Here is a 15095-nt window from a genome sequence, read left to right as displayed (position 1 = left end):
ACATGTTCGGTCTCATCTTCTTGACAAGCCTTTTTTGTAATCTGATTGGTTTCAATTGCCATAGCTTATGGGCCAGTTTTAGCCCAAAGCAAACCTAGTCTTAATTAATCTCGTAGGTCTATTTGAATGAGTAAAACATTTTATCTTATTGGTACATATGCAATTTTGGAAGTGGTTTTTTTCTTCTAAAACGAACAGTGTGGTCACGGAAATTTATGTGCATTGTGTGGACTGATTAAGCAATTGAAAATGGTTTTAGGTTAAGTAGGGTTGGTAGATGAAGTTAATAAGAGAGAGAGAAGATGAAACTTGAAAGTGTTTGAGGTTTAAGAGATAAATGTGGAAAAGGAATGGAAAAGTTACATGTGGTGGTAATCTTGAAAGTGAAATAGATTAGAGTAATCAATGTGAACCTTATGGGACGTGAAAGGAAGATGACTATGATTATAAGTTTTGGGGTGTGCATTACTCGGTAAAAATATGGGTTGGTGCAACAAAATGAAGGAGTTAGGTTTGGTCAACTCGTCCTACTACATTAGAGTAACTTATGTTTCTTAAACCATAGGTGAAAGTGTGGGTGGAAACTATATAACAGTTGTTTGATCGTAATTTGTGTGGACAACAAGTGCGCATGGAAGGTGTATGGGCACACAATATAAGGTAGGTATGAGAATTGAGAACATATAAGTATGCAAATGGAAAAATGAGAGCAATGACTATAGTTATCTCTAATATTGTATTAGACTAGATTTTAACCCGCAGTACACCGCGGAAACAATTTATTTTTTTAATTAATATATATAAAAGTTTGTAAATTTTATCTATCTATAAAATATTTTTATTGTATAGTTTACAATTGTTATTAAATAACGTCCTGCCAAACTCGTCCCGCCAACCCGTCCTCTAAAAAAAACTCATTTATTTTATTAATGTTGATTTTATTTATGATATGTTTATGAATTATTGTCTAAATATTTTGTAATTTTGTAGTAATTAAATGCTATCAAATATCTCTACGGTTTGATGATTATAATCATGCAGAAAAGCAATATCAAAAATGATAATTTTGTAGTAATTAAATGATATTAAATATTTTAGAAGTTTTATTTTAGTAATTAATCGTGTAGTTAAGGTTGAGAGATTTTGGGAAGATTGTTAAATGTCAAATATTTAATTAGAAGATTTTCTTTCTAATTATCAAAAACAATTATTAAATGCCAGTGGCAGCCGTTGTAAATAAATCCCAACTCCAGTATTTATTTCACAAAGTAGCAGCAAAAATGTATATATAGATGAGCTCATAACTCTGTGTTTCAGTTTCATATATGAGGGCATGTCATGCAAAAGATAATAACATATTTTCTTTTGTCATCACCATCATCGAAATTATGGACTTTGACGTATTTGTATGATATATAAAGCAAAATTTATGTCAGTAAAGAAAAAAATCAACTTGGAAGACTTTTTAAGATTCGTTATTTAATTTATTTTTTCTTTCCAATTACAAACAAACTTTGCCTCTACATGAATCAAAAAACCGTAAAAACAGAAACATTTTTGCAACCGTCACTAACGTTATCATCATCGAATTAACGAATTCACCAAATCTTTGCTGACAAGAAAATAATGTAAGTTTCGCCTAACATCTCCGCTGAAAAAAAAGCAAAACTTTCATAAATTTAAATAAAATCTCAAAAGTTAAGAGGTAAATATAATATTTTTTTGTCATTTTCCTAATTAAGAAATCCTACTATATTATTTAGGAAGTACATTTTAAATATAACCTTATTTTTTGTAAGTAATTACATAAGTATGCCATTAGAAATAAAATTTAAAGAGTAAATTAATTCATCTCTTTAATAATTAAGTCAAATACTAATTTAATTAATTAAATTTAATTAAAAAACAAAATACATTATTAATTTCCAAAAAAGTAACCAATTAAAATCAACAAATTAGATTTGATATCTAAATTATCATATTAATTTTTTATTAATTATTATAGTTCACCTCTCATCTTTATATGATTCTATTTTGGCGAAAAAATAATATCATCGTTATAAAAAAATAATTAGAGTTTTTTCGCATATGCCATAATTTGAATTTTTAAAAACTAATATAAACTGTTCAATACATGAAAAAATATTATAACGGGTCAAAAATAGATTTAAGAAAATTTTCTACTGAATACTGGGTCATAATTTGAATATTTATATTCAATTTCATACATATTATTTTAAAAATTTATAATCTTATATACTACAATAATTAATAACATATTAGATTTTTTTATGTGTATGATGTGATTCAATTTTTAATACAAGATAGAAAATCCTAGAATTGACGGGTTTAAATCGATATTAATACAAGATGGTATACTACATGTGAAACTCTAAAATTAACAATCAAAATACAAGTGTATAATTTTAAACACTAAACAATATAAATAATATCAACAAAACATATACAACTCGCAGTTTACTATACATTTAAAATCAAATAAAATAATATCATATATTTATAATCATCTTTACAATAAAAATTTTTAGTTTAAATAAAATATAAGCCTACATGTGGTATACTGCAAGTTAAAATTATAAATAAGCAGATTACCATCACGATGTCCGTACCTTCTCACATACACACTTATCAAAAATTATAAATAAGCATTTTAAATGTAACCTTATTTTTTGTAAGTAATTACATAGGTATGCCATTAGAAATAAAAACTTAAAACTTTTTAAAACCTCTTGGTATATACAAATTAGGATTCTTCATTCATAAAATCATTATTCCAAGGGTTTTGGGATGTCTTATGAAATGATTTTGGTAGAAGAGGATGTACATTTTTTTGAATAAAAAGTAGTCAGCAAAACATATGTTTTTTTTGGGAGTTTTTAGATAATTAAATCAGAGAATAGGGTTGGGCATACGAGTAACCCATTCGAGTTCTGGTAGAACCCGTTCGGGTTTGGGATTAATGGGTATATGATTTACTATCCAATAGAATAATTCTAAATATTTGGTTCTGGTTCGGGTCGGATCCAGTTGGGTTTGGGTCAGTTTGGATAAAAAGTTTCAGACCCTAAAAATATCCAAAAAAAAATAGAAACTGGAAATTTGTATGTACATAGCGGGTCTCCAAACAAAAAAAACTTTTAAATTTGTTAAGTTTTAATAAATTTAATTATATTTGAATATATTTTACAAAATTTTGACAAACATAACAAATCATTTTTGAATAGTTTAGTTGTTTTGGATATTTAGGTCCAAAATTAATTGACATATTTAAATTTATAATTATAATCTTAGATAATTAGATAATATTACGATTAAATATAATTAATATTTTGGATATTAAATTAATGTTTGGGTTTTTGAATACTTTGTTTTGTACCAGGTAATTTCCAGACCAATCGGATATCCACGGGTTTACTAAAACTCTACCCAATAAGGAAATTTCCTAAAATTTTAACCCGCCCTAACCCGTTTTTTTGGTTCGGGTATTGAGTTGGTTATTGGGTCCGTTTTTTCGTCAGCCCTATCAAAGATAATCTAATATAGGCCTCAATTAGGTCCACAAATATAATCCAAATACTATACAAAGACTAATTCTAAGTTAGGCCAAAAATTAGACCCTTTAATACAAAGGAAACATGTTTCTTACCAAAACAACTTGTATACAAATTTTACACATTTACTTAAAACTACATATGTTGTATTTATTATAAAAATAACATTTTTAAACAAAGTCAATTCAATGCAGCATTATATGCAAATAGTAAAAACATTGAAAAATATTATGGCATCACTTTTATATTATACTATTTCTTATGTAATTCAAACAAAGTATACAATTTAATTTATACAAAATATTAATGTTCGTGCTGTACAGCACGAGTTATGATCTAGTTCTCTTTTATTATTGAGCGCGCTAATTTATTCCTTTTTAATTATCATAAAATCTTTAAAATTTTAAATAGCCCCAAAAATGTTGGGTTTAAAAAGTGTATAAAATTTTAGAAACAAGTCATATTTGATTTAGGAACATTTCCACCTAAAAAAATTAGAAACTTTTAGTAAACATAAAACTTTAAGGTACTTTGAGAAATGTTCCAAAATTGTGGTATTGATAAAACAAATAAAGTTACACAAAAATTAATCTATAATATACTAATTTTGAACTAAAATAAAAACCTAAAGATCCTTGTCATCTAGAAGTGTTGTACTTTGGTAAAGGTCTCTGCTCTAAAACCCAAACTGAAACATAAAGCCAAAAGATCTCAAAACAGTTCCAACGAGAAAAATAAGGTTTGTTATCTTCCAATTTTCATAATGTTTTTTTATATTCCTTTGTGCAATCGCTAAGTCAAACCAACCCTAATATTATTTCGCCGTAATTTTTAATTTCCAAAGATAATCATAAAAAAAAAGGAACAAAAACCCTAAGGTTCTTGCATCGCCGTCGTATTATTCCGTCAACACTATAAAACCCACATTTTCCTATCTCTCTCAATCTAAAGTCTTTGTTAGGGTTCTTTATTTTTAAAACAAACAGTAACCAGAAAAAATAATCAAATCATCGAATGGGTTTGAGTATCGCTTAATAAAGTTTTGATCTTTGGGTTTAGTTCTAAAAACAGAGAATTTTGGGGATTGTATATATTTGAGGTATAAAGTTTTGATCTTTATGATTTTTTTTCGTAATGGTGTGAGTATAAACTATTGAATTGATTTTGGGTTTTTTGTTGTTTAGGTGACAATGATACCGGAACTAGGGAGAAGACCGATGCATAGAGGTAACGAAGATTCATCTTTTGGGGATGATTATGAGAAAGAGATTGGAGTATTGCTTGGTGAGCAGCAGAGAAGGCAAGTAGAAGCTGATGAGCTTGAGAGAGAGCTTAACTTGTTTAGAAGTGGCTCTGCTCCACCGACTGTTGATGGTTCTGTTAGTGCTGCCGGAGGGCTTTTTAGCGGCGGAGGTGGGGCTCCTTTTTTGGAGTTTGGTGGTGTTAATAAGGGTAATGGGTTTGGTGGTGATGATGAGGAGTTTAGGAAAGATCCGGCTTACTTGTCTTATTACTATGCTAATATGAAGTTGAATCCGAGGTTGCCACCGCCTTTGATGTCTAGGGAGGATTTGAGGGTTGCTCAGAGGCTTAAAGGGAGTAATAATGTGTTAGGTGGTGTTGGGGATAGGAGAAAAGTTAATGATAATCGATCTTTGTTCTCTATGCCACCGGGTTTTGAAGGTGAGAAAACTGGTGCTTCTGCTTCTGAATGGGATGCTAATGGATTGATTGGTTTACCGGGTTTGGGACTTGGAGGCAAGCAGAAGAGTTTTGCTGATATCTTTCAGGTTGGTGATACCTCTTCTTATTTACTTCTTTTGGTTGTCTATAGTTGATTATGCTTTGACGCTTTGCTAATGTTTTCTCTGTGTGTGTGTTGTGTATATTTCTCCTTGATATTCTTCCTTATGTAAACTTGGTGTATTGCTTTTGTGCAGGCTGATATGGGGCATGGACATCCTGTCGCACAACAGCCCTCACGTCCTGCAAGTCGTAATACCTTTGATGAAAATGTTGACTCTAATAATAATCTGTCTCCGTCTGCATCACAAGGCATTGGTGCACCATCTCCATACAGCTATGCAGCTGTTCTAGGCTCTTCTTTGTCTAGAAATGGAACTCCAGATCCACAGGCCATTGCTAGGGTGCCTAGTCCCTGTCTTACTCCCATTGGGAGTGGAAGAATGAGTTCAAATGATAAGAGGAACACAAGTAACCAGAGCCCATTCAATGGTGTTACCTCTGGTCTCAACGAGTCTTCTGATCTTGTCAATGCTTTATCTGGCTTGAACCTGTCATGCAGTGTTGGGTTAGATGATCGGAGTCAGGCTGAGCAAGATGTCGAAAAGGTCAGGAACTATATGTTTGGACTGCAAGGTGGGCATAACGAAGTCAATCAACATGAGTTCCCAAACAAATCTGATCAAGCCCATAAGGCAACTGGCTCGTTGAGGAATTCACAATTGAGAGGGCCACACGGATCTGCCTATAATGGTGGAGTTGGATTAGCTAATCCTTACCAGCAACTTGATAGCCCAAATTATTGTCTCAACAATTACGCATTAAATCCAGCTGTAGCCTCTATGATGGCTAACCAACTTGGGAACAATAACTTTGCTCCAATGTATGATAATGTATCCGCTTTGGGATTTTCTGGAATGGACTCTAGACATCATGGACGAGGCTTTGTATCTTCTGGTCAAAACCTCTCTGAATCACGTAATCTTGGCAGATTCAGTAATCGAATGATGGGAGGAGGTGCTGGTCTCCAGTCACATATGGTAGACCCAATGTATAATCAGTATGCTGATTCACTTGATCTTCTCAATGATCCTTCCATGGATAGGAACTTTATGGGTGGTTCATCATACATGGATATGCTTGAACTCCAGAGGGCTTATCTTGGAGCTCAGAAATCACAGTATGGTGTCCCTTACAAATCCGGGAGCCCTAACAGCCATAGCTATTATGGGAGTCCAACATTTGGGTCTAATATGTCATATCCTGGCAGCCCATTGGCTCATCATGGTATGCCAAACTCTCTTATGTCACCTTATAGCCCTATGAGACGGGATGAAGTTAATATGCGATTTCCTTCTGCAACAAGAAATTATTCGGGAGGGTTAATGGGTTCTTGGCACATGGATGCTAGTTTTGATGAAGGCTTTGGATCTTCAATGCTTGAAGAGTTCAAAAGTAACAAAACAAGAGGATTTGAACTTTCTGAAATAGCTGGCCATGTTGTGGAGTTCAGGTATTTCCTTGAAAGTCTTTTACATTTTCTCTTGTTTACAATTTTTCCCAAGCTAACGCGTACTTGGGGATTTTCATGGCATGACCGACCAGTTCGGATCAATATGGAAGCCGCTTTATTCAGCAGAAACTCGAGACAGCAACAACTGATGAGAAAAACATGGTCTATGAGGAGATCATGCCACAAGCTCTTGTCCTGATGACTGACGTTTTTGGAAACTATGTGATTCAGAAGGTAATTTATTTAGTCTTCCTCTTTGGTTTTATTTTGAAGTTAAGCCATAGTAAGATGAGTGATTCCTGAATTTTGCTTATCTTCCTACAGTTCTTTGAGCATGGACTCCCGCCACAGAGGAGAGAATTGGCAGAGAAACTCTTTGACCATGTTTTGCCTCTTAGCTTACAGATGTATGGTTGCCGTGTCATCCAGAAGGTAAAGTCTAGTTCCCACCTGTTTTACTGTTCTCTCCATTCTCAAGAACAGTTAAGAGTTTCATTATTTTTCATATGTTTACCTTTTTAGGCAATTGAGGTGGTTGATCTAGACCAGAAAATTAAAATGGTGAAAGAACTTGATGGACATGTAATGCGATGTGTACGTGATCAGAATGGGAACCATGTGGTTCAAAAGTGTATTGAATGTGTGCCTGAAGAAAACATCGAGTTTATTATTTCAACTTTCTTTGGCCATGTGGTGACCCTCTCCACTCACCCATATGGGTGCCGTGTTATTCAGGTTCTTGCTATTGGTGATTGAGAAAGATGACACCTTTTTTGATCTTATGCTTCTATGTAAAACTCTTTTTCATCTCCTGTTGCAGAGAGTATTGGAACACTGCCATGACCCTGATACACAGAGTAAGGTTATGGAAGAAATCCTGTCCACTGTTAGTATGCTGGCCCAAGATCAGTATGGAAACTATGTTGTTCAGGTTTGTAAAAAGATATGAGTTTTACTCCTTCTGGTGATTTTTTATACTTTGCTCAAAACTGATACATGTTTTGTGGACAGCATGTGCTGGAGCATGGAAAGCCTGATGAGCGCACTGTGATAATCAAAGAATTGGCGGGGAAGATTGTTCAGATGAGCCAGCAGAAGTTCGCATCAAACGTTGTTGAGAAATGTTTGACTTTTGGAGGTCCTGAGGAACGAGAATTGCTTGTGAATGAGATGCTGGGAACAACTGATGAAAACGAGCCTCTTCAGGTCTGTCAAACCTTTATTTCAGATGATTGTCGGGGGAAATAAAGAAACTATTAGCTCATAGCTTCTTCTTCTTGGTATATAGGCGATGATGAAGGATCAGTTCGCAAACTATGTAGTGCAGAAAGTTTTGGAGACCTGTGATGACCAACAACGTGAGCTGATACTTACTCGCATCAAAGTGCATCTTACTGCTTTAAAAAAGTACACTTATGGAAAGCATGTCGTTGCGCGTATTGAAAAACTCGTTGCTGCTGGAGGTATGTATATGTTCCTCTTCTCTTCTATGAGCACATTGCATTTACTGCATTTATTTGAGAAAGAGAGACAAAATAAGCATTTTTATGACATTTCATTGTCTCTAAGTGGTTCTTTTCTTATATGCAGAGAGGAGAATGGCTTTGCAGTCCCTAACCCAGCCCCAGATGGCTTAAGACCTTAAGTAATGTACAGCTTAACTAGGGTGGATGGGGCTGCCGTAGCGTTTTGAGAATTAGGTAAGATCTAAACCGGAAATAATCTGCGGGGAAATTGTGAAGGAGAGCTTTGTTTTCTCTGCTAAATCTGTAAAATTGTGTAGTTTGCTTACGGTTTTTCTATACATAGAACGAAACATCCCTCTTTAGGCTGATGAGTGAGAGATAAAAAGGCAGAGAATGGTGTAAAGATGGATTTTAGGGTTTCCTTCACACAAAAGAGAATGGCTTTTTCATTGCCAAATGTGTAGAAGTGAGAATATGTGTTCATGCTTTTAGGACAATCCCAGTTTAGAGTTTTTTTTTCTCCATCTATGTAATTTGTTTCATCAAACTCTTGTTTCCTATTTCACGAGGAACTTTTTCGTTTCGGCTAGTTTGCAATCTTCTTGTTTATATCGATCCAGTTGATTGGTAACGTATCATAGATGTAACAATCACATAGCAACCTTACAAACAAAATCAATCTTGGTCTCTCTGCACACAGTGGAATAGAATCATTCACAATCAATTTTTAATCTTATGAACCTCTTGGTCCAGTTTTGGCTCACATTGCCTTCTTTTGGCCACCTTTCTTAGACTTCTTCGATGCTTTATCTTTCTCAAACCTCTCTCTTTAGTCTTTACTCTTCCCAAGAAACTCAGTCACTCCAATGTACACAGAGATGAGAAGAGTAGAGAAGCACTTGTATAATCAAAGCAACACCATCTTGACCACCACTTGACACAATTGCTTCAGAAGAAGAAGATGAAAAGATGAAGCAGGAAAAACTTCTCTTTAAGTCGCTGAACAAGCTTAAGTGGCAAGAAGACTCTTGTGGGAAGAGAAGGTTCTCAAGGGAGAAAGAGACAAAGTGTGATTTTCTTACATTGCCTTAAGTGTTGTCGTTTAACAAGAATGTGTCATGTGTCTCTGTATTTAAGGGACTCCGAAATGTTAGGGTTTCCTTATGCAAAACAATACCAACAATTATTAATCTCAATTCTTCCTTCCATTTCTATCTCTCTCACTCTCTTTCTCTCTCGATCTTCTTCTTCTTCAACTCTTCTGTCGATAGGCTCAGTATCGGATTTTTCGTCAACACTATAAAACCCATTTTTCTATCTCTCTGTCTAAAAGTCTTTACTTTAAAACAAACAGTGACATGAAAAATCAAAGCTTCGATACAATCTCAGGATGGATTTGAGTATCGCTTAATGAAGTTTTGATCTTTGGGTTTAGTTCTACAACAGAGTATTTCGAGGATTGTATATATTGAGGTATAAAGTTTTGATCTTTATGATTTTTATGTTTCTTTTCCTGAAGAGTTTAGTGTATATGAGTACAATCTGATAAAGTGGTTATAGGGTTTTTGTTGTTTAGGTGATAATGATACCGGAACTGGGGAGAAGACCGATGCATAGAGGGAACGAAGATTCATCTTTTGGGGATGATTATGAGAAAGAGATTGGAGTATTACTTGGTGAGCAGCAGAGAAGGCAAGTAGAAGCTGATGAGCTTGAGAGAGAGCTTAATTTGTATAGGAGTGGCTCTGCTCCACCGACTGTTGATGGTTCTGTTAGTGCTGCTGGAGGGCTTTTTAGCGGCGGAGGTGGGGCTCCTTTTTTGGAGTTTGGTGGAGGCAACAAGGGTAATGGGTTTGGTGGCGATGATGAGGAGTTTAGGAAAGATCCGGCTTACTTGTCTTATTACTATGCTAATATGAAGTTGAATCCGAGGTTGCCACCGCCTTTGATGTCTAGGGAGGATTTGAGGGTTGCTCAGAGGCTTAAAGGGAGTAGTAATGTTTTAGGTGGTGTTGGGGATAGGAGGAAAGTTAATGATAGTCAATCTTTATTCTCTATGCCACCTGGTTTTGATCAGAGGAAGCAGCATGAGTTTGAGGTTGAGAAAACTAGTGCTTCTTCTTCTGAATGGGATGCTAATGGATTGATCGGTTTGCCGGGTTTGGGGATTGGAGGCAAGCAGAAGAGTTTTGCTGATATCTTTCAGGTTGGTGATACCTCTTCTTATTACGACAACGCTTCTTGTTAGCTTCTTTCTGGTGTCTATAGTTGATTATGCTTTGATACTTTGTTAATGTTTTCTCTCAAAGATAATTCTCTCTGTATTTGTATATTTCTGCAACAGATATTCTTGCTTATGTAAACTTGATGGATTGCTTTTTGTGCAGGCTGATATGGGGCATGGACATCCTGTCACTAAGCAGCCCTCACGTCCTGCAAGTCGTAATACCTTTGATGAAAATGTTGACTCTAAGAATAATCTGTCTCCATCTGCATCGCAAGGCATTGGTGCACCATCTCCATACAGCTATGCAGCTGTTCTGGGTTCGTCTTTGTCTAGAAATGGAACTCCAGATCCACAGGCCATTGCTAGGGTGCCTAGTCCCTGTCTTACTCCCATTGGGAGTGGGAGAGTGAGTTCAAATGATAAGAGGAACACAAGTAATCAAAGCCCGTTCAACGGTGGGCTCAACGAGTCTTCTGATCTTGTCAATGCTTTATCTGGCATGAACCTGTCTGGCAGTGGCGGGTTAGATGAACGTGGTCAGGCTGAGCAAGATGTGGAAAAGGTCAGGAACTATATGTTTGGACTGCAAGGTGGGCATAACGAAGTCAATCAACATGGGTTCCCAAACAAATCTGATCAAGCCCAGAAGGCAACTGGCTTGTTGAGGAATTCACAATTGAGAGGGGCACAAGGATCTACCTATAATGATGGAGGTGGAGTAGCTACTCAGTACCAGCATCTTGATAGCCCAAACTATTGTCTCAACAATTATGGATTAAATCCAGCTGTAGCTTCTATGATGGCTAACCAACTTGGAACTAATAACTATTCTCCAGTGTATGAAAATGCTTCTGCAGCATCTGCTATGGGATTTTCTGGAATGGATTCCAGACTTCATGGTGGAGGTTATGTATCATCTGGTCAAAACCTCTCTGAATCACGTAATCTTGGCAGATTCAGTAATCGAATGATGGGAGGAGGTACTGGTCTTCAGTCACATATGGCAGATCCAATGTATCATCAGTATGCTGATTCGCTTGATCTTCTCAATGATCCTTCCATGGACGTGAACTTTATGGGTAATTCATACATGAATATGCTTGAACTCCAGAGGGCTTATCTTGGAGCACAGAAATCACAGTACGGTGTCCCTTACAAATCCGGGAGCCCTAACAGCCACACCGATTATGGGAGTCCAACATTTGGGTCATATCCTGGCAGCCCATTGGCTCATCATCTTCTGCCTAATTCTCTTGTGTCACCCTGTAGCCCTATGAGACGAGGTGAAGTTAATATGCGATATCCCTCTGCAACAAGAAACTACGCAGGAGGGGTAATGGGTTCCTGGCACATGGATGCTAGTTTGGATGAAGGCTTTGGATCTTCAATGCTTGAAGAGTTCAAAAGTAACAAAACAAGAGGATTCGAACTTGCTGAAATAGCTGGCCATGTTGTAGAGTTCAGGTATTCCCTTGAATGTCTTTTATCTTTTTTCTTGTGTACAATTTGTCCCAAGCTAACGTGTACTTGGGGATTTTCATGACCAGTTCGGATCAGTATGGAAGCCGGTTTATTCAGCAGAAACTCGAGACAGCAACAAGTGATGAGAAAAACATGGTTTATGAGGAGATCATGCCACACGCTCTTGCCCTGATGACTGACGTTTTTGGAAACTATGTGATTCAGAAGGTAGATTTATTTAGTCTTCCTCTTTGGTTTTATTTTAGAGTTGAGATAAGAGATTCCTGAATTTTGCTTATCTTCCTACAGTTCTTTGAGCATGGACTCCCACCACAGAGAAGAGAATTGGCAGATAAACTCTTTGACAATGTTTTGCCTCTTAGCCTACAGATGTATGGTTGTCGTGTTATTCAGAAGGTATGTTTTACTCTTCTCTTTAAGTCTATCTTCGATTCTCAAAATGGTTTGCTATGTTTATAAGTCTTATCTTCGATCCAGGACAGTTAAGAGTTTTGTTATGTTTATCCTTTTAGGCAATTGAGGTGGTTGATCTAGACCAGAAAATTAAAATGGTGAAAGAACTCGATGGACATGTGATGCGATGCGTACGTGATCAGAATGGGAACCATGTGGTTCAAAAGTGTATTGAATGTGTGCCTGAAGAAAACATCGAATTTATTATTTCCACCTTCTTTGGCAATGTTGTGACCCTCTCCACTCACCCATATGGGTGCCGAGTTATTCAGGTTCTTGCTCTTAGTAATAAAGAAAAATTACACAGTTCTTGATCTTATGCTTCTAAGTAAAACACTTCTCGTCTTATGTTGCAGAGGGTATTGGAGCACTGCCATGACCCTGATACTCAGAGTAAGGTTATGGATGAAATCATGTCAACTATTAGTATGCTGGCCCAAGATCAGTATGGAAACTATGTTATTCAGGTTTGTTAAAAAAGAGTTATACTACAACTGGTTATTTTGTATAGGTTGCTTAAAAACTAATACACGTTTTGTTGACAGCATGTATTGGAACACGGAAAGCCTGATGAGCGTACTGTGATTATCAAGGAATTAGCGGGGAAGATTGTTCAGATGAGCCAACAGAAGTTTGCTTCAAACGTTGTTGAGAAATGTTTGACTTTTGGAGGGCCAGAGGAACGGGAATTTCTGGTAAATGAGATGCTGGGCACAACTGATGAAAACGAGCCTCTTCAGGTTTGTCAAACACATACTTTCAGATGATTGTTGGAGAAAATAAAGAAACTATTAGCTCATAAGCTTCTTCATCTTTTGTATTTAGGCGATGATGAAGGATCAGTTTGCCAACTATGTAGTGCAAAAAGTTTTAGAGACATGTGATGACCAACAGCGTGAGCTGATCCTTGGTCGTATTAAAGTGCATCTCAATGCTTTAAAGAAATACACTTATGGAAAGCATATCGTTGCTCGTGTTGAAAAACTCGTTGCTGCTGGAGGTATGTTTAATATGTTCTTTGGCTCCAAAGTTTCGACCTTTACCTGCTATAAACCTTTCAAATTGTCTTCACTTCGTTTTATTTGTATCATCTTACTTGATTGAAGAGACTTCTATAAGGATTGGAGAAAGAAAGACAATATATTGCGTGTCAATGTCTCTAAGTGGGTTTTTTCTCATATACAGAGAGGAGGATGGCTTTGCAGTCCCTAACCCAGCCTCAGATGGCGTAAGGCCGCAAGTGTTGTACAGCTTAACTAGGGTGGATGGCTCTGCCATAGCGTTTTGAGAATTAGGTAAAATCTAAACCGGAAATAATCTGCGGGAAAATTGTGAAGGAGAGCTTTGTTTTCTCTGCAAATCTGTAAAATTGTGTAGTTGCTTACGGTTTTTCTATACATAGAACCAAACATCCCACTTTAGGCTGATGAGTAAGAGAGGAAATATGCAGAGAATGGTGTAAAGGTGGGCTGAGGTATGGTGAGGATTTTAGGGTTTCCTTTACACGAAAGAGAATGGCTTTTTCATTGCCAAATGTGTAGAAGTGAGAATATGTTCATGCTTTTAGGACAATCCTAGTGTTTAGAGTTTTTTCTCCATCTATGTAATTTGTTTCATCAAACTCTTGTTTCCTATTTCACTAGTAACTCTTTCGTTTCTGTAATATTGCAATATTTTTGTTATATCGACCATCAAGTTGCTTGGTACACAAGAAACATATCATAGATGTGACAATCACTGAGCAACATTACAAACAAAATCAATCTTTGTCTCTCTACTACACACAAAATCACTCAAGATCAATGTCGATGTCATCATCTTCAATCTTCTGACCAAAACCTCTTGGTCCAGCTCTGGCTCTCATTGCCTTCTTCTTCCCACCTTTCTTAGACTTCTTTGCTGCCTCGTCTTTCTCAAACTTCTCTCTCTCCCTCTTCCCAAGAAACTCAGTCACTCCAATGTACACAACCTGTAATGAAATAAAACCGGTTTAGAGACTCACAAACCGGGCTTCAGGTTTGGTTCTGTATTTTGATTTGACATAGTTTATGGATAAGATTGGTTTTGTGGATAACACTTACACCAATGGTGAGAACCGTGAGAGCAAGAAATGCAACAAAGAGAAGCACTTGTATAATCAAAGCAACACCATCTTGTCCACCACTAGACACAACTGCTCCAGAAGAAGAAGATGAATCAGAAGAAACGATCTCTTGGGAAATTTCTTCCGGAGTTGCAGAGACTCTCCATAGTTGGGTTTTTTCTTGGTGAAGACGAAGAACCCTAAAAGACAAGATCTTTCTTCTTGAAACAGACCAAGAGAGTGGAGATATATGGTGGCCTTTAACTGGAGTTTGGAATCTTGGTCTGAAATTTGAAAGAGATAGAGATGGTGTTGTTGTCGCAGACATCTTTCCGTCCACTCCCACACTCTCTGATCTCTTCAGATTCTGGACATAACCCACTTCTGTTTGGTTACATCCAACGGTTCATGTTTTCTTGAGATTGAGAACAGATTATTGATGGGCCAAGAAAAGCCCAATATATTATTTTCGTGGGCCTTATATTTCTATTAGTTTTTGATTATGCATCATTAGTTACGCCATCATCACTAAACTACAGTCTTAAGATTGTTTACT

At 36.3% G+C, this 15095-nt stretch overlaps 3 protein-coding genes, 1 long non-coding RNA gene and 1 other non-coding gene across 7 annotated transcripts; 3 read left to right on the top strand and 2 right to left on the bottom strand.

Annotated features, from left to right (window-relative positions):
* Positions 1–4236: 4236 nt before the first annotated feature.
* Positions 4237–9017, top strand: PUM1 (pumilio 1). 2 transcript variants are annotated; one of them, NM_001336203.1, is made up of 10 exons: positions 4237–4311; positions 4757–5362; positions 5513–6828; positions 6921–7062; positions 7153–7260; positions 7351–7563; positions 7649–7759; positions 7840–8034; positions 8117–8291; positions 8419–9017. In NM_001336203.1, exons 2-10 carry the CDS (start codon positions 4763–4765, stop codon positions 8463–8465), a joined length of 2907 nt encoding a protein of 968 aa, NP_001324547.1. In that variant the 5' UTR covers positions 4237–4311; positions 4757–4762; the 3' UTR covers positions 8466–9017. The 2 variants fall into 2 exon arrangements, with proteins under 2 accessions (NP_001324547.1, NP_180483.1); NM_128476.3 differs by lacking the exon at positions 4237–4311 and adding an exon at positions 4325–4671.
* A 367-nt stretch (positions 9018–9384) lies between these two features.
* Positions 9385–14136, top strand: PUM2 (pumilio 2). Of its 2 annotated transcripts, none has more exons than NM_001202701.1 (10): positions 9385–9767; positions 9871–10500; positions 10682–11985; positions 12069–12210; positions 12292–12399; positions 12516–12728; positions 12813–12923; positions 13002–13196; positions 13282–13456; positions 13642–14109. In NM_001202701.1, exons 2-10 carry the CDS (start codon positions 9877–9879, stop codon positions 13686–13688), a joined length of 2919 nt encoding a protein of 972 aa, NP_001189630.1. In that variant the 5' UTR covers positions 9385–9767; positions 9871–9876; the 3' UTR covers positions 13689–14109. The 2 variants fall into 2 exon arrangements, with proteins under 2 accessions (NP_001189630.1, NP_180482.1); NM_128475.4 differs by having other exon boundaries at positions 9419–9767; positions 9855–10500; positions 13642–14136.
* On the bottom strand, positions 13433–13663 carry AT2G08335. The gene has a single exon (NR_140321.1). It is a non-coding gene; the product is annotated as an other RNA (long non-coding RNA).
* Positions 14113–15015, bottom strand: AT2G29180 (uncharacterized protein). Its single transcript, NM_128474.4, has 2 exons — positions 14538–15015; positions 14113–14425 (listed from the first exon to the last, which is right to left on the bottom strand). The coding sequence occupies exons 1-2, from the start codon at positions 14865–14867 to the stop codon at positions 14246–14248; spliced, it is 510 nt and encodes a 169-aa protein (NP_180481.1). The 5' UTR covers positions 14868–15015; the 3' UTR covers positions 14113–14245.
* AT2G08330 lies at positions 14238–14405 on the top strand. Its single transcript, NR_140320.1, has one exon.
* Positions 15016–15095: the final 80 nt, after the last annotated feature.

The sequence above is a fragment of the Arabidopsis thaliana genome, chromosome 2 (assembly GCF_000001735.4).
Source record: "Arabidopsis thaliana chromosome 2, partial sequence".
Lineage (NCBI taxonomy): Eukaryota > Viridiplantae > Streptophyta > Magnoliopsida > Brassicales > Brassicaceae > Arabidopsis > Arabidopsis thaliana.
Note: the sequence above shows the minus strand (reverse complement) of the source record. Positions and strands in the feature narration are given on the sequence as shown.

Coding starts and splice junctions, on each gene's coding strand:
- PUM1 (NM_001336203.1), top strand. CDS start 4,763: ATGATACCGGAACTAGGGAGAAGACCGATGCATAGAGGTAACGAAGAT. Junction 6,829..6,920: donor GGCCATGTTGTGGAGTTCAG/GTATTTCCTTGA, acceptor ATGACCGACCAG/TTCGGATCAATATGGAAGCC. Junction 7,261..7,350: donor GTTGCCGTGTCATCCAGAAG/GTAAAGTCTAGT, acceptor TTACCTTTTTAG/GCAATTGAGGTGGTTGATCT.
- PUM2 (NM_128475.4), top strand. CDS start 9,877: ATGATACCGGAACTGGGGAGAAGACCGATGCATAGAGGGAACGAAGAT. Junction 12,400..12,515: donor GTTGTCGTGTTATTCAGAAG/GTATGTTTTACT, acceptor TTATCCTTTTAG/GCAATTGAGGTGGTTGATCT. Junction 13,197..13,281: donor ATGAAAACGAGCCTCTTCAG/GTTTGTCAAACA, acceptor TTTTGTATTTAG/GCGATGATGAAGGATCAGTT.
- AT2G29180 (NM_128474.4), bottom strand. CDS start 14,867: ATGTCTGCGACAACAACACCATCTCTATCTCTTTCAAATTTCAGACCA. Junction 14,426..14,537: donor TCACGGTTCTCACCATTGGT/GTAAGTGTTATC, acceptor ATTTCATTACAG/GTTGTGTACATTGGAGTGAC.